The sequence below is a fragment of the Emys orbicularis genome, chromosome 6 (assembly GCF_028017835.1).
Source record: "Emys orbicularis isolate rEmyOrb1 chromosome 6, rEmyOrb1.hap1, whole genome shotgun sequence".
NCBI classification, from domain to species: Eukaryota; Metazoa; Chordata; order Testudines; family Emydidae; genus Emys; species Emys orbicularis.
The window spans coordinates 69,171,140-69,187,413 of record NC_088688.1 but is presented as its reverse complement, the minus strand read 5'-3'; the positions used below and the strand labels follow the sequence as shown (position 1 = coordinate 69,187,413).

Sequence of the window (16,274 nt, the reverse complement as noted above, 5' to 3'; positions counted from 1 at the left end):
CCGCCCTGTAGGGGGCGGCGACGCGGAGAACCAGAGCGCCCTGCAGGGCAGTCCTCTTCCTTCCCTCCTCGCCGACCGGAACAGAGCCCTTGCGGCAGGCGGCGGCACAGTGGGAGGGGCCGCATGGCAGCGCCCCTGCTGTAGCCCTGGCCGCCCCCTTCTCTCTCTCTCCCGCCCGCTCCCTCCCCCCCCCCCAGCCGGTCCCCCTGCACACGCGCTCCGGCTGCGCCGCAAGTGTGTTTTGTTTTGTTTTTGCGCGCTTGGGGCGGCCAAAAAGCCAGAGCCGGCCCTGCTAAGAGGGTAGGTGCAATCCTTGGATGCAATATCAAGGAGGAGTAGAGAAGTGGCATTACCTCTAGTGAAACCATTATGGAATGTGTGTCCCCACTTAAAAAGGGATGGTGGAAAAACTGGAAAGGGATCAGAAAAAATACAAGAATGATTCAAGGTTTTGAAAGTACATAATGAGAGACTCAAGCTATCTAGTTTATCCCAGAGGAGATTTAAAGATGCCTTGATCAGAGTCTGCAAGTACTTACATAGGTGTGATCGAATATGCCCCTGTATCCACAACCTACACACTATTGTAATAAATCTTTGTAACAAAGTATGCCTTGGAAGGTCTGCCTTGAAAACTCAATTTTCTGATCAGTATTGTCCTGGCAAAATTTGTATGGCAACACTGTATGTAAAGTTATAAGATTTTCCTATATGAGGTTATTAACACATGTTCCAAACGCCGCAGCCCTGCCCAAACAGTCAGCGAACAGATCTCTCCTAGACAAAGGAATGTGTGTGTGCCTTTATTTGCATTTAAGCAGTAAACAGAATCATCAAGTAGGAAGGGAAACAAAGAAAGCTCAAACAGTTGAGAAAAAGCCAGCAAGAACATCCTTCCATATGGACTCTGTCTCCTCATTCCCAGCTGGAAATGTTTTTCAAGAGGGGGACTGAAACTATAAAAAGGAGGAACAAATACCCCAAGGCACGTCTCACTTCCCCTGAGCATCCACTGTACCTGAAGTGACAATTCTGGGCTTTGTGCATATATTACTGGGTGAGGTTCTCTGGCCTATGTTATGCTGGAGGTCAAACTAGATGATCATAATGGTCCCTCTTCTAGCTTTTGAATCTATGAATCTCTAGAATCATGACAATTCCACCTGGTCCAATATCTAGGTGGAATTCTGATGATTTTCCTGGTATTTAATTTATATTCCTCTGCTCAAATGCTTCAACTTAAACCTATTATTTCTTATGTGTCTTGTTGACATGTGAGACTAACTTATCACAATCCTCCTTAAAGGAAACAGTTATTTGTAGAGTTATGTCTCCTCTCAGTCTTCTTTTCTCCAGACTGACCATACATTCCTCTGTCAACCTTTCCACACCGGTCTTGTTTTCCAAATGTTTAATTACTTTTATTGGTCTTATGTGTCTGTGGCATTTTAACAAGGTTGTTCTCAAAGCTGAAATTTTAAATATTTAAATAAACATTGACTACTCTAAACAATAACGGATTGCCCTTGACTATCTCTTAAAATACACATCTAAATAATCAATTCCCTCCAGACACAATACATGGGGTAACAACAAGTATAATTACTTAGAAAAAAACTGTATTTGAAGAAATGTATTCAGGATGCAAACCCTTAAAAAGTTACAAACTGCCAGGTTGATGGTTGCCTATGCCACTAAAAGTTCTGATGTGACAATAAGTGGATTCCCAACATTTCTGTCTTGATGTTCCCAACCAACTTCAAATAGACAAATCTTTGCATGCTATGCTACTCCAGAGGCAATTCCATGAAGAAAACACAAATTAATAAAATTGGTTAAGCAAGTTGAGCAATATGGCTGGATATGAGCTCTGGCTGTCAGAAGCAATTAACCCAATCAACATAATTTACATTTAAAAATCAAAACACTGTGATAAATACATTGAAAAAAAAAGTAGGGAATAAAATATGTTCTCTGCACTCTCCCAAACACTATACTTCTGTTTTACTGAGCTACAAAAAAGACAACGTCCATAGGGAGGAGGTAGTGATGGAACAGATTTGGGAAATTCTCAAAATATTACAATTCTCCCTCATTTTAGCAATTATTACTTAACTATTTATTATTTCTATAGTATAGTAGCCAAAGACCCTAGTCAGGACTGCGGACCCATTAAATGCTGCACGAAGCTGAGAGAGATGTAGGGAGGCACAAAGGAGCCATTTATACTTCTCGTTCCTGGGGCTGGTCCTACAATGGCCTGGTCCTCAGCACAGGCGCAGCCTCAAGGCCAGTCTAATCTAAAATAGCTGCACAATGCCAGAGCAACAGGATGTCCCAGCCACACCATTGCTACATCCCTTATCTCAGGAATGCCACCTGTGCTGGGTGTTGAGTGGTGTAGGGATAAAGTGAGAAAGGCCAAAAGCCATGTAGAGTTGGACCTTGCAAAGGGAATTAAAGCCAATAGTAAAAGGTTCTATAGCCATATAAATAAGAAGAAAACAAAGAAAGAAGAAGTGGGACCGCTAAACACTGAGGATGGAGTGGAGGTTAAGGATAATCTAGGCATGGCCCAATATCTAAACAAATACTTTGCCTCAGTCTTTAATGAGGCTAATGAGGAGTTTAGGGATAATGGTAGGATGACAAATGGGAATGAGGATATGGAGGTAGATATTACCACATCCGAGGTAGAAGTCAAACTCGAACAGTTTAATGGGACTAAATCGGGGGGCCCAGATAATCTTCATCCAAGAATATTAAAGGAAATTGCAAGCCCCTTAGCAAAAAATGTTAATGAATCTGTAAAGTCAGGGCTTGTACTGTATGACTGGAGAATTGCTAACATAGTCCCTATTTGTAAGAAAGGAAAAAAAAGTGATCCGGGTAAATACAGGCCTTTTAGTTTGACATCTGTAGTATGCAAGGTCTTGGAAAAAATTGTGAAGGAGAAAGTAGTTAAGGACATTGAGGTCAATGGTAATTGGGACAAAAGTAGATTTGGGGGGGAAGGGATAGCTCAGTGGTTTGAGCATTGGCCTGCTAAACCCAGGGTTGTGAGTTCAATCCTTGAGGGGGCCACTTAGGGATCTGGGGCAAAAACAGTACTTGGTCCTGCTAGTGAAGGCAGGGGGCTGGACTTGATGACCTTCCAGTTCTAGGAGATAGGATATCTCATTAATTTATTTATTTAGATCGTGCCAAACCAACCTGATCTCCTTCTTTGAGAAGGTAACAGATTTTTTAGACAAAGGAAATGCAGTGGATCTAATTTACCTCAATTTCAGTAAGGCATTTGATACAGTTCCACATGGGGAATTATTAGCTAAATTGGAAAAGATGGGGATCAATATGAAAACTGAAAGGTGAATATGACAACTGGTTGTACTGAAAGGTGAACTATCAGGCTGGAGGGAGGTTACTAGTGGAGTTCCTCAGGGATCGGTTTGGGGACCAATCTTATTTAATCTTTTTATTACTGATCTTGGCACAAAGAATAGGAATGTGCTAATAAAGTTTGTGGATGAGACAAAGCTGGGAGGTATTGCCAATACAGAGAAGGACTGGAATATCATACAGGAAGATCTGGATGATCTTGTAAACTGGAGTAATAGTAATAGGATGAAATTTAATAGTGAAAAGTGCAAGGTCATGCATTCAGGGATTAATAAAGGACAGTTACCTGTTCCGTAACTGGAGTTCTTCGAGATGTGTTGCTCAGGTGTATTCCACTATAGGTGCGTGCTCGCCACATGCACCGGTGCCGGAAGTTTTTCCCTTAGCAGTATCCGTAGTGGGGGAGCACCGCTGCGACCCCTGGAGTGGCACCGATATATCGCGCCATAAAGGGGGCTGTGTGCTCCCTCCACCCTCAGTTCCTTCTTGCCAGACAACTCCGACAGAGGGGAAGAAGGGCGGAACAGGTAACTGTCCTTTCTTCTTCGAGTGATTGCTCATGTGTATTCCACTATCGGTGACTCCAAGCTATACCTGATGGAGGCGGGTAGGAGTTTAAGTGTAAAGCTTTAAGGGTTACCTGGGCGGAGCACCGCCCTACCAAACCCAGCGTCCTCCCTCGTTTGGGAGACGATCACAGTGCGATGAAAAAGTGTGGACAGAGGACCACGTAGCAGCCCTACAGATGTCCTGAATAGGGACATGAGCCACATAGGCCGCTGACGAGGCCTGGGCTCTCATCGAGTGAGCCTTCACAATAGGAGGCGGGGGAATCCCTGCCAGGTCGTAACAGGTGCGAATGCACGAGGTGATCCAGCGGGAAATCCACTGGGTGGACACCGGTTGTCCCCTCATGCGCTCGGCCAATGCAATGAACAGCTGGGGAGACTTCCTAAATGGCCTGGTTCTGTCCAGGTAAAAAGCCAGCGCTCTGCGCACGTCTAACGTGTGCAGGCAGCGTTCCTCATTGGAGGAATGGGGCTTAGGGCAGAAGATCGGGAGGAAAATGTCCTGATCCATATGAAAAGCCGAGACTACCTTCGGCAAAAAGGCAGGGTGAGGGCGGAGCTGCACCTTGTCCTTATGGAAGACCGTATACAGCAGCTCAGAGGTCAGGGCCCTGAGCTCCGAAACCCGATGGGCTGAGGTGATAGCCACTAAGAACGCCACCTTCCACGACAAGTGGGACCACGAACACGTGGCTAATGGCTCAAAGGGAAGCCCTGTGAGGCGGGAGAGCACTAGGTTCAGGTCTCAGAGCGGGACCGGGGGCCTGGCGTAAGGGAATGCCCGATCTAAACCCTTTCAGAAACCGGGCCGTCATGTGATGTGAAAACACAGACAGGCCCTGCAGCAGGGGATTGAAAGCCGAAATGGCCGCCAGGTGCACCCTGATGGAGGAGGGTGCCAGTCCTTGGGTCCTAAGGGACAGGAGGTAATCGAGGACAAGCTGGATAGATGCGGAAGAGGGAGAGGAACCTCGATCCCTCACCCACCTAGAGAACCTATACCACTTAGCCAGGTAGGTTCGATGCGTGGAGGACTTTCTACTTTCCAGCAGGACCCTTCTCACATCCTTAGAACACCTCCCTTCCTCCTCATTTAACCATGGAGCAGCTGTCAGGTGGAGCGCGGCTAGGTTGGGATGGAGGAGACGACCGTCCTCCTGGGAGAGGAGGTCCGGACGGAGCGGCAGTCTGTGAGGGGGGACCCGCTAAGAGTTGCAGTAGGGTCCCGTACCAATGTTGATGGGCCCAATCCGGGGCTATGAAGAGAACCCTCGCCCCGTCTGACTTCACCTTCTGTAGGACCCTGCCAATTAGAGGGAAGGGCGGGAAGGCGTAAAACAGGGGCCCCGACCATGGGATCAGGAACGCGTCCGATATCGCCCCATCCCGCCCTGGAGCAGAATCGTGGGCACAGGCGATTCTGGGCGGTGGCGAACAGGTCTACCTGGGGAGTGCCCCACTGTAGGAAGATCCACCTGGCCACCTCCTTGTGCAGGGACCACTCGTGATGTTGGGAGAACACCCTGCTCAGGCGGTCCGCGAGCGTGTTGCTCTTGCCGGGCAGGAGTATGTCATGGGCTATACAGAACTCCCACAGGAGCTGGGCTTCCTGGCATAAAGCCCGGGAACGCGTGCCCCCCTGCTTGTTGACATAATACATGGCAGTCGTGTTGTCTGTGAGGACTCTGACCACCCTGCCCTATATGTGCTGGCAAAAGGCCACGCATGCCAGACGTACGGCCCTGAGCTCCCTGACGTTTATGTGCAGGGTTAGTTCCCCTGGTGACCACATACCCTGGGTCCTGAAGTCCCCCACATGGGCTCCCCAATCCAGGTCCGAGGCATCGGACCCTAGATCTAGTGAGGGAGGGGACTCTCAGAAGGGGATACCCCGGAGCATGTTGCTCGGGAGGGACCACCATTGGAGGTCTGTCACCACCGTTGGCGGCACCGTGATGACCTTGTCCAGGCTGTCCCTGGCCTGGGAGTACCGGGAGGCCAGCCAAAGCTGAAGGGGCCTCATCCGGAGCCTGACATGTCGCACCACATAGGTGCATGCTGCCATGTGGCCTAGGATTTGAAGGCACACCCGTGCCGTGGTTACCGGGAAGGCCGTGACCGAGGCGATGAGAGCCCTGAGCGTCTCGAATCTGTCCTGTGGGAGAGAGACCGTGGCCACCCGGGAATCTAACAGAGCCCCTATAAAGCTTATGCGCTGAACTGGGATTAACGTGGATTTCTGCTCGTTTACCAGTAGGCCTAGAGCTGCGCAGGTGTCCAGCAGGAAATTCATCTGCTGCTGCACCAGAGACCGAGACCGACCCTTGAGCAGCCAGTCGTCGAGGTAGGGGAAGATCTGCAGCCCTTTCCTCCTGAGGTGGGCCGCCACCACTGCCATACACTTCGTAAATACCCTGGGGGCAGTAGAGAGGCCAAAGGGGAGGACCGTAAACTGGAAGTGGTCCTGATCCACCAGGAAACGGAGGAAACGCCTGTGACCCTCGAAAATGTGGAAGTACGCATCCTGGAGGTCCAGCGCTGCAAACCAATCCCCCTGGTCTAGGGATGGAATAACAGAGGCTAGGGACACCATGCGGAATTTGCAACGAACCAGGAACTGGTTGAGATTCCGCAGGTCGAGGATGGACCGAAGCGCGCCCTTCGCCTTCAGGATGAGGAAATACCTGGAGTAAAATCCCTTGCCCTGGAATTCCCGAGGTACCCTCTCCCACAGCTCCCAGGGAGAGGAGGCGCTCTACCTCCTGGCGGAGGAGGAGGGTATGCTCCGGGTCCCCAGCCAGCTCCCGAGACGGGGGATGGTTGGGGGGGGGGGGGGGGGGTTTGAAACAAACTGCAACCTGTACCCTTGGGAGATGGTGCTGAGGACCCATTGGTCCGACGTTATACGGGACCATTGCAGTCGGAAAGCCGATAAACAGTTGATAAAACGCAACTTTATTAACTGGGGGGGGGTACACTGGCAACAGGCACGGTGAACCCCCTCAACGAGTCAAAAACGCCGTTTCCCCGGCCTCTTGGCCTTCGAGGGCCCGGGCCTTGGGGCCGAACAGGATTGGCGTTGGGACCGACGCCTTTTGTCTCTCTGCCGCTTAGGCGGGGGTTCGTATCTGCCCCGAGCCGGAGGAGCAGAGGTTTGAGGCCTGGGCTTGTCCTTAGAAGGCGGGACATAGAGGCCCAGCGTCTGCAGGGTGGTGCGGGAGTCCTTCATCCCATGCAGACGGGTATCTGTCTGGTCCGCAAATAACACTTTGCCATCAAACGGCATGTCCTGCATTATCGACTGGGACTCCACAGACAGCCCCGATAGCGAGAGCCACGACGCCCTTTGCATGGAGACCGCCGAAGCCATTGACCGAGCAGCTGTGTCCGCTGCGTCTGAAGCTGCCTGGATAACTGCTTTGGCCGCCGATGCACCCTCTTCACCCAGAGCCCGGAACTCCTCCTTGTCCTTGTCTTGAAGAAGGGGTTCGAACTTGGGGAGGGATCCCCAGAGATTAAACTCATAACAGCTCAGCAGTGCCTGGTGGTTGGCCACTCTGAGCTGGAAACTGGCAAGACGAATAAACCTTTTTCCCAAAGGTGTCAAGTCTCCGAGCATCCTTGTCCTTTGGTGTGGGTGCGGGCTGGCCGTTCCACTCACGGTGGTGGACCGACACTACCACCAAAGAGTTCGGAGCTGGGTGGGTGTATAGGTATTCGTGACCCCTTGCGGAGATGAAATACTTCCTTTTGGCCTTCTTGGAAATGGGGCCAAGAGAGGCCGGGGTCTGCCAGAGGCCGGTGGTGATGTTGGCCACCCCCTGATGGAATGGGAGGGCCACCCACCCCGGTACCGAGAAGGCGAGGACATTAAACAATGTGTCGGAGGGGTCCTCCATCTCCTCGGCCAGGAGCTCGAGATTTGCTACCACCCTCCTAAGCAGCTCTTGGTGCGCCTTGAAGTCCTCTTGAGAAGAGGGAGGTGGTACCGCAACTGAATCGCCCGGCGCCGAACAGGTAGATGGTGCGGTGCCCTCAGCCACTCACGGCATCGTAGGCTCGACGTCCGGGTCGTGTCCCGGGGTCGGTGCCGGTTGTTCGGCGCCTGCGGCCCCATCCCAGTCCCGGGGAGGTGATGCAGGGCGGCCCTGAGAGGCTCCCGCCACGGAGCGAGGTCCCCGCTGTGAGGGTGTCTGAGGCCACGGTGCCCACTGGCACCATTGTCCTTGCCAGGGCACAGCGTGGAACTGGGACGCCTGGGGCGCAGGCAGAGCTGGTTGCTCCTGCGGTGCGGCCTGGGGAGAGATGGCTGCGCGCCGATGCCGAAGTCCTGGAGGAGCGCACGGTGCCATAGGAACGACTGGAGCGGTCTCTGTCGTGACGGCTCCTGCCCCGAGACTTCGACCTGGATGAAGTCGAGAGGTAGATGTCCGAGGAGCTGTCTGTGGATTCCCTGCGGTGCCTGAGGCCACGGCGCCTCGGTGCCGGGGACTCTCGGGACGGACTCGGAGCACGGCCTCTGTGATGGCGGGCACTGGAATACGAGTGCCGGTGCCAACAGCGTCGGGACCTGTTCCTCTCGGAGGGATGGCATCGCCTCTTGTCACCTCCTCTATGGCGCTCAGGACCGGAAGAGTGGGACTCGCTCGCAGAAGAGCCGGCACACGGAGTTGACGTACGATGCGGGCCTCTGCTCGGCACCTCGACCCTGGAAGGTACCTCGACCTCCGATACCTCCGGGGAGGGCTGATGGGCGCCCAAAGGCGGCTTTCCATGGGACCAGGGACCCGACTGAGGCGGCGCTCCCGGCACCAGAAGGGCTAGGATGTCATGCGCGGCTTGAACTGCCTCTGGCGTCGAAGGCATGCGCACTTCAGGCAAGGCTCGCGCGGACAGGACTGCACTACTCCACTCAGCGCGAGTCGGAGGTCTCTGTCCCGACGGGGATCATGGGCTGCCCAACTCGGGTCTGGCCTCACCCCTCTCCTTCTCTCAGCGCCGCTGAGTCTTCCCTTGCTTCTTACTGGGAGAACAGTGCCGAGTCGACGACAGTGCCTCGCTGCGCACCGAAGACGCGGTGCCGGGTCGACGCGCCGGTGCCGGGGCCAGTGCCGACTCCATTAGCAAAGCGTGGAGTCGGATCTCATGCTTCCGCTTTGTCCGAGGCTTGAAGGAGCGGCAAATCTTACAACGCTCACTAATGTGAGCCTCGCCCAGACAGCGAAGACACTGAGTGTGTGGATCGCTTCTGCGCATAGAGTTGCGACAAGAGTCGCACGAATTGAAGCCTGGGCCATGGGGCATGCCCCGAGCCAGGCACTAACGAAAGAAAAGTTCAGCAAAGAAACAGTTCAGTGAGCTAGATACCACTAAGGCTATAAATGCTGCAGCCAAGGCTGGAGCAAGTTCCGACTACCTTCACTGGCGGCAAGAAGGAACTGAGGGTGGGGGAGCACGCAGCCCCCTTTATGGCGCGATATATTGGCGCCACTCCAGGGGTCGCAGCAGTGCTCCCCCACTATGGATACTGCTAAGGGAAAAACTTCTGGCACCGGTGCACGTGGCGAGCACGCACACCTATAGTGGAATACACCTGAGCAATCACTCGAAGAAGAACAAGAATTTTTGTTATAAGCTGGGGACGCATCAGTTGGAAGTAACAGAGAAGGAGAAGGATCTCGGAGTATTGGTTGATCACAGGATGTGATATGGCTATGAAAAAAGCTAATGCGGTCTTGGGAAGCATCAGGCGAGGTATTTCCAGTCGAGATAAGGAGGTGTTAGTACTGTTATACAAGGCACTGGTGAGACCTCATCTGGAATACTGTGTGCAGTTCTGGTCTCCCATGTTTAAGAAGGATGAATTCAAACTGGAACAGGTACAGAGAAGGGCTACTAGAATGATCCGAGGAATGGAAAACCTGTCTTATGAAAGGAGACTCAAAGAGCTTGGCTTGTTTAGCCTAACCAAAGAAGGCTGAGGGGAGATATGATTGCTCTCTATAAATATATCAGAGGGATAAATACCAGGGAGGGAGAGGAATTATTTAAGCTCAGTACCAATGTGGACACAAGAACAAATAGATATAAACCAGCCATCAGAAAGTTTAGACTTGAAATTAGATGAAGGTTTCTAACCATCAGAGGAGTGAAGTTCTGGAACAGCCTTCCAAGGGGAGCAGTGGGGGCAAAAGACATATCTGGCTTCACGACTAAGCTTGATAAGTTTATGGAGGGGATAGTATGATGGGATAGCCTAATTTTGGCAATTAATTGGTCTTTGACTATTAGCGGTAAATATGCCAATGGCCTGTGATGGGATGTTAGATGGGGTGGGATCTGAGTTACTACAGAGAATTCTTTCCTGGGTGTCTGGTTGGTGAGTCTTGCCCATAGGCTCAGGGTTTAGCTGATCGCCATATTTGGGGTGAGAAAGGAATTTTCCTCCAGGGCAGATTGGCAGAGGCCCTGGGGTTTTTTCGCCTTCCTCTGCAGCGTGGGGCACGGGTCACTTGCTGGTGGATTCTCTGCACCTTGAAGTCTTTAAACCATGATTTGAGGACTTCAATAGCTCAGACATAGGTTAGGGGTTTGATACAGGAGTGGGTGGGAGAGATTCCGTGGGCTGCGTTGTGCAGGAGGTCAAACTAGACGATCATAATGGTCCCTTCTGACCTTAAAGTCTATGCTTCTATGGTGTAGGAGCCACTTTGGCAGCCCTACACCATAAGAGGATTTCCCAATGTTGAGGGAGTCCTCCGCCAGTAAGATTTGTTGGATTTAAGTCTGCCTTTAGTTGAGTGACTGCTGCAAGACACAAGAATAAATCATTTGTCCTTAAACCCAGTGAATGCTGCAATCAGAAGGCAATTCCTAGACCAGCACTGTACTAAGCATAAAAAGTTATGAAAGCACTGGAAAGCTAACGTAAGGTCCAAACTGAACAACAAAATTAGCCAGAAAATAAAATGACACGTGTAACTGCAGTTTTAAAACCTCTTACCCTGAACTTTGTAGAGTCGCACTGTGTGTGTCAAATGATGGAAAAAACAAGTAACTTCTGAGAAAATCCTTCCATGAGTAACTCTTATGGTAGGTGGATCCGTGAAAACATAAGGCTGCAAAAAGACAAAAACAAAGTTAAAACAACGGTATGAAAATTGTTTACAGCATAAAAAATCCACAGCATATCAGTTATTAAATAGGTTTAAATCCTAATTTAAAACCCCTCCAAAAATAACTTCATCTATAGTAGATGAGTGTAGGTCTGGTCATCTGAACACAAGACTGGCAGCTGGGAATTCATAACTTCTAATCCCTACTTTGACATTGACTTTCTTTGTAGTCTTGGGCAATTTTCGTAATCCTACCTTGTCTGAAAATGAGGATAATCTTCATTACATACCTCACACGTATGTTGTGAAAATTGAGTTAATATTTGTGAAGCATTTTGGAGATCAGAGCAACGTAAGTGTTAACATATTACTGTGATTACATATATTTTAGCTTCAATTTTCTCTCTCACAAAGTTATACTTGTCAGCTGCTGCTTACATACCTAGGACTTCATACCCAAAGCCCAAGTCACCGTTAGATGATTTCATTTATTTTTAACAGTTGATTTCAACACAGTTTCTGTTCACATTTAACATATCAAATGAATGTACGGATTGAGCAAAGCAGGAAGTGTGAACACAGCTGAAAGAACAGGAAGAATTTTTTGTCTGTTTGGTCCAACCACTGTGGAGTGATCTATACTAGCTCCATAGTTAAAGTTGCAGCAGATTATCTGTTTAAAGCATGATGTTGGTCCCCCTAAAATCCACAAAATAGTCAAATATACCTGGAAATTAGTAGGTCAGTTGTGGGAGCTAAAGTAGAATGTTTCTAAAAAATCTGAAGTCAATTGGACAAGGGATTCCTGATTTCGGATATCCAAAAAAGAAAGGGAATTCCTGAAGTTGTCTAGTACTTTTTTGCCAGTTTGCACACACGCACACGTACGTACACACACAGGGAAAACTACCATCACTGGTCTGCCCTAGCTTAAACTCAATGCACAATTACTTTTGGAAAAACACAGAAGGAGCCACTACAGCATAGACAGCTCAGTGATCGGCAACCTTTCAGAAGTGGTGTGCCGAGTCTTCATTTATTCACTCTAATTTAAGGTTTCACGTGCCAGTAATAGATTTTAACGTTTTTAGAAGGTCTCTTTCTATAAGTCTATAATATATAACTAAACTATTGTTGCATGTAAAGTAAATAAGGTTTTTAAAATGTTTAAGAAGTTTAATTTAATTTTAAATGAAGATGTAGAGCCCCACGGACTGGTGGCCAGGACCCAGACAGTGTGAGTGCCACTGAAAATCAGCTCGCGTGCTGCCTTTGGCACACGTGCCATAGGTTGCCTACCCCTGACTTAGCTGAACCATTAACTGCACTCCTGACAAAGCTTTAGTTCTAGTTCAGCCTTGCCCCATCCCATTCCATCTGAACATTACAGGGGATTAGGAGGAGACAGAAGGACAGCTGAGTCCAGGAGCTGAAGCTGTTTTAGGAGCACAGCGCCTCTCAAACTGCCAACTCCTAGCCTCAGTTTGCTGATCCAGAGTGGGTTTGTCAGATTGGGACTACTGGTAGGAAGGCTGAGGATAGGAGCCAAAGTCCAAGGGTCATAACTGAAGATTAAAGGCACATTTCTATAGGATTAGGAGAGATGAATATTAATTGTGCATGGATATAGAAGATGAGGGTAGAAATGGGTCCCTTGCTTTTTTAACCTCCTTGCTCCCCATCATCCACCCATTAATGACTTCTCTTCCCTCAAATGCTTCCCCAGTCTCTAGTAATAGCCACTGGGCTCCAGCCTCTGAGGTTGGCTTCCTGCAACTTACCTGGGAAACCAGAGGTGGTTCACCCCGTGGAGCTGCTGTTGGAAGAAATGAACAGAGAATTGTTCGTAACAGCTTTTCACCTAACACTCCTCCTTCTGACTGCCCAGTTCATACTCTTTGTGTTGTTTGATGGGGTCAGCACAGGAGGAACTCTTGTGCATGAAAGGCTATTAGTAGTAGAAGATCTCCGAACTCATTGATCTCCAGCAATGACTCCAGCCAATGAATCATCTGTACTTTGCTGACCAAAATTTTCTATGCTGGATGCTCAAGGAATTTGTTTAAAGAAAAAAGGATGACTGTCTGGCTCTTGAGACAGATTCAGGGACAAGTCCTCTCTCCCTCCTCTCGGAAGCAAAAAATGGGGGGAAATTGTCCCTGAGGCTGTCACAGGAGCTGGTTTCCAGTCCCATTTCTCAGACAACTTTCCCCTACTGGTGAGCTCTCTCTTGATTGCCATGAGGGAAAATAAGTCTAATGAGCCAAAGGACTACTTTTTGAAGTTGAAACAGACCATATTTTATATTGAGAACTCAGAGAAGAGTTAGATGGCACAAAGACTTCTTTGGTGTGTCTTTTTGCCATCCAACTCTGCTATGAGCTCTTGCAACCAAATACTAAAGTCTGTTTCAACTTCAAAAAGTAGTCCTTTGGCTCATCAGATTGATACTCCCACTCCTAGCTATCACAGGAACAGAGCCGTTCAAAATGAGCAGTTCATCAGCTTTGTCAGGACATTAACATCCTATACCGCAAAGGGCTTTCTTAATGGTGCACAAATTGGATGACAAGTTGCTACAAAGACACTGGTCTATCTTCAATCAGTTCACAATAAACCACAAGTACTGTCAAATGTATCTGGATGCTGTTACTCTAAATTAAACCCAGGCAGGTAAACAGGATAGTTAAGCAGTTTGTGTATGAGGCAAGTAAGGGAGTCCATGGGGTTTGTTTGTACTGCACTAAAAGCTTTTTCCACTTGGACTTGTATGTCCTTCTGTTAAATGTCCTTCTGGCACCTCAGAAGTCAAGAACCACCTTCTCAGATACACCATGCACATGGATCTTTATGTCAGAAGGCAAGACTCCCATATTGTGATGAAGCAGGTATTGTGGTTCTGAGTGACGATCTGAGACCAGACTCAACAGCATGAATCATACTGACTATGGCCATTTGCAACAGAGTAAAGAACCATACTTGTCTAAGCAATAAGAGCTACTATCTTCAAACCATTGTCTCTTCTGAAATTTGGCAGTACATTTACAACAACAGAGTTTAGTATAAAGCCATGTAACAGCCTCTTACAGAGTATCATGTTACTATGATCTTTTTGATACCATGATGAGAAGCAGAGATTCTTGTTTGGGTGATTTATGACGAGATCCACTGCTGGTGTCCTGTAGTAGAGGAAAATCTGATCTGCCAGTTTGTGAAGATCTGTTTCAGCTCAGCCCTATCTGTGATTGTGTTCCCTTTCCCCCTCGGATACATGGTGATGGGGCTCATCTTGTAGGACACGAAATACTCCACACCTGCACTGTTTCACAAAAGAGGGATTCACAACCTGGTGTCTCCCTCTATGTTTATGTAAAACATGGTGGCCTAGCTGTCCATTTTAAACAGGACAATTTTTTGGGATACTGAGTCTCTGAAGGTCCTTCATACATACAAGAACTAACCTCAGCTCCAGAACACTGAGCTAAAAATGCTATTGCGACCAAAGTCTTTCGATGGAACAGCAAAGCAGACCAACAGGCTTCCAAACTTGGGGCAAAGATTCTTTCATTGGGTACCTGCAAAGGTTGCCCAAACCTGAAGCCAGGCCAGGTCTACACTCTTATAGACTTTAAGCATCTAGGGTGGAGGCCTTTTTCCATAGTTCCACCTGACCATTGGGTCATAGTTCACAATGTGAAATGTAGCAGTCATGATCTGGTAAACTTTTTGCTCAATTCATTATCAACATCACTGCTTAATTTTTGGGAAGGCAGTACCATAATTGTGTTTAATCTTCCCTCTAGTTATGGCTCTGTCCCCACCTCCCCGCAAGCTCCCATGGGGAGCTGAGAGACCATACATCCTTGGGGAGAATATATTTTTTCCTCACTGCCTTGAAGGTTGGTATAGTGAGGTGAGGTTTTTCATAGAATCATAGAACTGGAAAGGACCTCGAGAGGTCATCTAGTCCAGTCCGCTGCACTCAAGGCAGGACTAAGTATTATCTAGACCATCCCTGACAGGTGTTTGTCCAACCTGCTCTTAAAAATCCCCAATGATGGAGATTCCACAACCCCCCTAGGCAATTTATTCCAATGCTTAACCACTCTGACAGTTAGGAAGTTTTTCCTAATGTCCAACCTAAACTGCCTTTGCTGCAATTTAAGCCCACTGCTTCTTGTCCTATCCTCAGAGGTTAAGAACAACATTTTTTCTCCTTCCTCCTTGTAACAACCTTTTATGTCCTTGCCACACTTTCTTCAGCAGCTGGTTCACAGTGGAGTGCAAGGGTGTGGCATCTCTATCTGATAGGGGTTCCTGACCCACGTTACTAACTATTGTAGCTCCTTTAAAGTCCTGTATTAATTGTCTTTCAAAATCAGGAGTTCTTGGTACTCCTGAAAGAACTATCAGGCATCAGAAGAGTTCCCTGTCAAAGAATGCCATTAAATTGGTTTGGCATGATTTGTTCTTGACAAATCCATGTTGGCTATTACTTATGACTATTATTCTCTAGGTACTAACAAGCTTATTGTTCAATAATTTGCTCCAGTATCTTTCCAGATATTGAAGTTAGGCTGATTGGTCTAAAATTCTCTAGGGCCTCTTTGCTTCTCCTTTTAAAGAGAGGTAGTATGCTTGCCCTTCTCCAGTCCTCTGGAACCTCACCCTTCCTCCAGGAATTCTCAAAGATAATTGCTAACCGAGATTGCTTCAGCTAGTTCCTAAAGTACTCTAAGATAAATTTCATCAGGCTCTGCCAACTTGAATACATCTTATCTAAATATTCTTTAACTCGTTCTTTCCCTATTTTGGGTTGCATTCCTACCCCCTGTTGTTAATATTAATTGTGTTAAATATTGGGTCACAATTTACCTTTTTAGAGAAGACTGAAGCAAAATAGTCATTAAATACCTCAGCCCCCTTTTTGTCATACATTATTAGCTCTCCTTCCCTGCTAAGTAAAGAGCCTACATTTTCCTTCATCTTTCTCTTGCTCCTAATATATTTAAAAAACGTCTTCTTCTTACCTCCTTTGCTCATTATAACTCATTTTGTGCCTTAGCTTTCTGATTTTGTCCCTACATGCTTGTGCTATTATTTGTACTCCTCAGAAATCTGTCCATGTTTCCACTGGGGCTCGTAAGAATACTGAGATGTGTAGTTATGTCAACCTGACTGATGCATTGTT

The 16,274-nt window shown here is 48.2% G+C and overlaps 1 protein-coding gene across 1 annotated transcript in view; it reads right to left on the bottom strand.

Annotated features, from left to right (window-relative positions):
• MAN2A1 (mannosidase alpha class 2A member 1) overlaps positions 1 to 16,274 on the bottom strand; it is a 215,318-nt gene that overhangs the window by 44,435 nt on the left and 154,609 nt on the right. Inside the window, exon 16 of the mRNA XM_065406341.1 lies at positions 10,972 to 11,086. Within this exon, the coding sequence (XP_065262413.1) occupies positions 10,972 to 11,086 (115 nt within the window). The remainder of the gene's footprint in view (positions 1 to 10,971; positions 11,087 to 16,274) is intronic.